The sequence below is a fragment of the Triticum aestivum genome, chromosome 7A (genome assembly GCF_018294505.1).
Source record: "Triticum aestivum cultivar Chinese Spring chromosome 7A, IWGSC CS RefSeq v2.1, whole genome shotgun sequence".
NCBI classification, from domain to species: domain Eukaryota; kingdom Viridiplantae; phylum Streptophyta; class Magnoliopsida; order Poales; family Poaceae; genus Triticum; species Triticum aestivum.
In genome coordinates, this window is record NC_057812.1 from 332,577,382 (window position 1) to 332,583,660 (window position 6,279).

The 6,279-nt window shown below is 42.2% G+C and overlaps 1 protein-coding gene across 4 annotated transcripts; it reads left to right on the top strand.

Annotated features, from left to right (window-relative positions):
• Positions 1 to 374: 374 nt before the first annotated feature.
• On the top strand, positions 375 to 5,694 carry LOC123154332 (uncharacterized). Of its 4 annotated transcripts, none has more exons than XM_044573090.1 (3): positions 375 to 2,897; positions 3,247 to 3,434; positions 4,697 to 5,694. In XM_044573090.1, exons 1-2 carry the CDS (start codon positions 2,339 to 2,341, stop codon positions 3,423 to 3,425), a joined length of 738 nt encoding a protein of 245 aa, XP_044429025.1. In that variant the 5' UTR covers positions 375 to 2,338; the 3' UTR covers positions 3,426 to 3,434; positions 4,697 to 5,694. The 4 variants fall into 4 exon arrangements, 1 of the variants encoding a protein (XP_044429025.1); XR_006476780.1 differs by having other exon boundaries at positions 376 to 2,563; positions 2,679 to 3,434; XR_006476779.1 differs by adding an exon at positions 4,111 to 4,150 and having other exon boundaries at positions 377 to 3,434.
• The last annotated feature ends 585 nt before the right edge of the window (positions 5,695 to 6,279 follow it).

Consider the following 6,279-nt stretch of genomic DNA (forward strand, 5'->3'; position numbering starts at 1 on the left):
AACTGTTCATCCAAACCCCCCAGCAACGCTCACTGATCACTGATAAGCACATTTCATATATATAATTTTGGCATAAAATTATACCTTTCGTTGGGTTATGCCCATCTATTCTTGCTAATTTAGTTGAATATTTGCATGAAAATCATATAATGAATCATTTACTAGTCATTGTGTTCCTTTTACAGAAAAGTGCGCAAAGGCACTATAAACTTCAAGATCCGAACTACTAGCTAAGAGAACGAAGAGGAGGAGGAAGAATGGACTTGTGCGAGAAGAAACAAAGTAACCAGGGGGCTAACTAGAGAAGAGAGGGATGTTCTTGGGAAGAAAGAAGGAAGCAGGAGGGCCATTGTGCAAATGGGCAGATTGGATCGAGGGGTCAAAATCCCTAGTCCATCTCCAATTCCCCTCGGGCCTAGCAACACCTCTCCTTCCCCCATCTCCTTCTCCACCACCGGCCACCGCCGTGGCCAGGCCGACGGAGTGGTGCGCCTCCCGCTTCATCACGCATCTCCATCCACCACTCCACCATCACCCTGCACCACCAGCGCCACCAGCACCCCCACCATCACTCCGCGCCATCCATCGACCATCTCCATCCACCGCCGCATCTGGCGCGACCCACCAGACTGCCCGTCTGGTGTCCCGCGCGAGCACGCCATCCACCACTTTCACTCCTCCCTCTCGCTTGTTGTTGCTCCTCCCTCTTGCTTTGTCCTGCTGCTTATTTTCTTCCCCTCGCCTTCCTCAACTGCTGCTGCTCCTTCTTCCTGTGCACCCCTGCTGCTCCTCTCTCTCGCAACTCCTGCTGCTGCTCTTCTTCCTCTTCTCCTCACCTTGCCGCTGCTCTGAATCTTAACTTGTTGCTGCCGCTTCTTCTTCTCTGAACCCAACGCTGCTAGATGCTCCTCCTAGTTCCGCTTCTCTTCTACCCAACAAAACTGCTGCTGCTCTCTTTATTTCTCTTCATCTCTCTCTTTCTATGTGTGTGTGTAATTTCTGTGAGTTACTAGTGGATGCTAGATCAACTATATTCTATTCTGAATTAGTATTATTTGTGTTTGTATATTAGTTAGTTTACTTTAATAATTCAGATCACCTATGATCTTTGTGTTGAATGTGCTTTCAGTGTTCTTGAGAAGTGTAAAACTGTTCAACATTCAGTTTACAATTTCTGAAACTTCTGTGATTCAGTGGTGTCTCTATGTCATATATATAGCCTATGTACTGCCTGTTGTAGAAAATTTCAGTTTGTAAGTTCCTGTGATAGCTCCAGTACATGTGACTTTTATGTTGTCTCAAGTACCTGTGATATACATACATATGTGTGTGTCTGTCATGTGATACATTCATGTTCTATCCTACAACCTTGTTTCTTCCCCCTGTTAATTGTTAGATAGCTATAGGTATGTATGTATGTATATATATATATATATATATTCATGTCTTTTTAATTCCCTAGCATTTTGATGTTTTCTCATGTTAGCATTTTATTTCTCAAGTTTAATGAAAACCTCCCCTTGCTTGTTTTGTGTTTTCTTTGGCGACGATCTTCAGGAAGAACTTTGTATAGTTTAGGTTTATATTTTCTACATTCGTCTCTTAAAATTGTGTTACCTATATTTAGCCGAGCATAGTCGTCGTCGCCTAGTCCCTATGGGGAACACGACACTTGCAGTTTGGGGCGTAAAACCCCCGCTGTACTACAATTGATCATTTTGGCGCCGTTGCCGGGGACTAGCGTCGAGTGGCCGTGTTAGGCTATAGACTAGGTGTTTCTTCTTTTTCTAGTTTGTGCCATATATATGTGATATATATCTAACCCCTAAGGCTTGTTCAAGTTATTTTCTCTTTCTTTGCTTGGTCATTCTGCAGGTTATTGCATCTTCTCGGTTATGGCTTACTGTTCGGATCATCATGCTTATGCGAGCAACACTACAAACAGCACGGAAAGTATTCAAGACCTAATAAGCAAGATTTCCCATCAATTATATGATTTAGCTCGACAACGAGAAGTAGTTTTTGAGGATAGGCCTAGCTCTTATGATCCTTATTCTAGAGGTCATCCTTATGTTGCTCCTACATGCCATATTTGTGGATTTCAGGGCCATTCACCCGTTGAATGTCAGCGTGGTTACTCTCACTCTTCCGATTGTTATGGCATGAGCTTCGCCCCACAGCCTAGCTCATACCAAAACAATTACTCATATGGGTGGCCTGAAAACAAGAATATGTCATATAGGAGCAACAACCCTAAGATCTCACTGTTTGCTTCTAGTAATCATATGCTCCACAATAGATTTATTCAGCTCCTACTCATATACCTCAACACCAGGAGATGTTGCCAATGGAGTTAAACGGTCCTCCATTTCGTCAACCAACAACTCCAGCAACTGCCGAGCAATCTCATGTGCAAGTACCCACACAAGATGAATTTGATGATATAGACAAGCTCACATTGCTTAGTCTCGAGTTCACTTGGAGTGCTGAAGATGATCCAATTAGGCCGGTGATACTAGATGAAATGAAGAAGATCAAGACTGGAAAAGAGCTACTGGAAGAAGTAAGGAAGATTGAGAAGAACATCAACGCTGGCAGCACTATTTCTTCACAGCTTGAGCTGAGTGTTTCTAGGATTCCTCTTGATACATGTGAGTTTCTAACACCTTCACATTCAGCTGAGCAAGATAGCGAGATTCCAGAGGAAGAGATGCTTCAGATCCAAGAAGAAATTCTTGAAGCCAAGTCACAAGATGATCCAGAGCTCGAATACCCAAATGAACAAGTTGAAGATCCAATGTCTACTACTTCCGAAGAAGTAAAAGAAGCTGTTGTAGATGAAGATGAAGAACCTGAGATTCATTTGCCTATTGTTATACAAGAGAGTGATGTGCCAGGTTCATTCAATCCTCTTAATGACATGTCCCATTATGTTTTGTTTGACTCTACCTTGCTTTACATGATGCCATCACTTAAGGTAGATTTAAAGAAGTGTTTGCTTGGATATGATGATACATATACTGTTGATGGAATTGCTCATATTAATGATGATCACACTTATTTTCCTCATGCCAAGCCTATGCTTAATGATAAATATCATCTTACTGCTAGTATTGAGCTAGTTGATTCCTATAATACTCGTCATGTTCTATATTCCTATGTTTATATAATTGGATACTCGATTGATGACTTAGAGGGCATCGACCCTATCACTCTTAGTTGTTGTTTGTGTGTGTCCTATTTCAGGTTTTTGCTTGTGCACGAATCAATGTATGTTGACCAGGTTCGAGGTGACATCCCTTGGGATCCCGGTGGAGTTAGAGCATGGCGATGAGGAGAAGCAATGGGGCACACATATGGAAGAGAGGAGCTGGAGCGTGCACGAGGAAGCAAAAGGAGAGGAGTCACAATGCAAGAGGATGTGAGATGATCGAGTGAGTGCTACATGAGCAAAACCCGGTGATCAGTTTCATGTCCCCAATCAGAATATATCATCCATTGATACATGCTGAAATCAATTGCTATTTGGGTTGCTTGAGCCATTTCTTAAACGTTGTCCCATTGAATTTTACCTTTGACATATGGTGCTTGATGAGAATAGGTGAACTGATTGTTGAATGCCTTGTAAACTAGTGATCTACACCCTGTTTGCTTTGCTGAAAGTAGTGAAAGCTATTAGTTTTGAGTGCTCAAATCTCTAGTGCACTAGTAAACTTAATCTTTTTCTGCATTTACCTTGATACACCTAGATCACTATGTTCAGATGATGTATTTGTGCCAAGTGTGTTCCCACTCAGAGCAATCACTTTACCACTATGGACTAGCATGCTATGTTCCTTGGATCGGTAGCATGTGAACCAGGCATGGTTGAGTGATGATTCTTGTTTTTGTTCAAAAAAAGTATATCTTATAATGAATAATAAGTCTGACTACCTACAATAGCATGTCATGTTCCCTGGATCGATGGCATGTGAAATCGGGTTAGCTGGGGCAGTAATTAATAAATAAATATGTAATTGTCGAACCAGGTGTATACCATGTTCTTTGGATCGGTGGTATGTTCCTTTGGGGAGACAAACAATTTTTTTTAATAATAATTGGTTTTGCCAGGTGTATACCATGTTCTCGGGATCGGTGGTATGTTCCTTCGGTGAGACTAATAAAATAATATGTGTGTTTCTTTCAAATTCAATAAGTGGTTCAACCACAATGTTATATCTCTGTAAATAAGTGATTTGATCACAAGATTTAATTATTCAAGTTCCTTTTGTTCTCAGGATCATGCTCTCTTTAGGAACCTTTGGCATAATCAGCATTTGAACTTGCTAACCTTCTTGTATCATTGTAAAAGTTTAAAATGATCAACTCTACTAGTATCCTATTGCTTTGTAGCACTCTTAACCATTGATTTTCACTAGCTAAGTCCAAAGCATGCGATGTTTGGAGATCTACTTCACTTGGACATTCTCTAGTCAGCTCACTGTTCACCATCTAGCTCTTGTCATTTGCCTTTACTTGAGGACAAGTAAAGATTTAAGTGTGGGGGAACTTGATAAGCACATTTCATATATATAATTTTGGCATACAATTATACTATTCGTTGGGTTATGCCCATCTATCCTTGCTAAGTTTAGTTGAATATTTGCATGAAAATCATATAATGAATCATTTACTAGTCATTGTGTGTCTTTTGCAGAAAAGTGCGCAACGGCACTATAAACTTCAAGATCCATACTAGTGGCTAAGAGAACAAAGAGGAGGAGGAAGAATGGACTTGTGCGAGAAGAAACAAAGTAACCAGCGGGCTAACTAGAGAAGAGAGGGATGTTCTTGCGAAGAAAGAAGGAAGTAGGAGGGCCATTGTGAAAATGGGCAGATTGGATCAAGGGGTCAAAATCCCTAGTCCATCTCCAATTCCCCTCGGGCCTGGCAACACCTCTCCTTCCCCCATCTGCTTCTCCACCACCGGCCACCGCCGCGGCCAGGCTGCCGTGGTGGTGCGCCTCTCACCTCATCACCCATCTCCATCCACCACTCCACCATCACCCTGCACCACCAACGCCACCAGCACTCCCACCATCACTCCGCGCCATCCATCCACCATCTCCAGCCACCGCCGCATCTGGCGCGACCCACCAGACTGCCCGTCTGGTGTCCCGCACGAGCACGCCATCCACCACTTCCACTCCCCCCTCTCTCTTATTGCTGCTCCTCCCTCTTGCTTCGTCCTGCTGCTTCTTTTCTTCCCCTTGCCTTCCTCAACTGCTACTGATCCTTCTTCCTATGCACCCCTGCTGCTCCTCTCTCTCTCGCAACTCCTGCTGCTGCTCACCTTGCTGCTGCTCTGAACCTTAACTTGTTGCTTCCACTTCTTCTTCTCTGAACCCAACGCTGCTAGCTGCTCCTCCTAGTGTCGCTTCTCTTCTGCCCAATAAAATTGCTGCTGCTCTCTTTGTTCCTCTTCATCTCTCTCTTTCTATGTGTGTGTGTGTGTAATTTCTGTGAGTTATTAGTGGATGCTAGATCAACTATATTCTATTCTGAATTAGTATTATTTGTGTTTGTATGTCAGTTAATTTACTTTAATAATTCAGATCACCTGTGATCTTTGTGTTGAATGTGCTTTCAGTGTTCTTGAGAAGTGTAAAACTGTTCAACATTCCGTTTACATGTTCTGAAACTTCTGTGATTCAATGGTGTCTCTATGTCATATATATAGCTTGTGTACTGCCTGTTGTAGAAAATTTCAGTTTGTAAGTTCCTGTCATAGCTCCAGTACATGTGAATCTTATGTTGTCTCAAGTACTTGTGATATATATACATATGTGTGTGTCTGTCATGTGAAACATTCATGTTCTGTCCTACAACCTTGTTTCTTCCCCCTGTTAATTGTTATATAGCTATATATATTCATGTCTTTTTAATTCTCTAGCATTTTGATGTTTGCTTGTGTTAGCATTTTATTTCTCAAGTTTAATGAAAACCTCCCCTTGCTTGTTTTATATTTTCTTTGGCGACGATCTTCGGGAAGAACTTTGTATAGTTTAGGTTTATATTTTCTGCATCCGTCTCTTAAAGTTGTGTTACCTAGATTTAGCCGAGCATAGTCATCGTCGCCTAGTCCCTGTGGGTAACACGATACTCGCAGTTTGGGGCGTAAAACCCCCGCTGTACTACAATTGATCAACTGTTCATCCAGAGGCAGCATCGATCGGCTTTAGTTAGCAGCAGTAGCGAAGGAATCGCTTGATTGGGTTCAGTTAACTGCCATTGATCGAT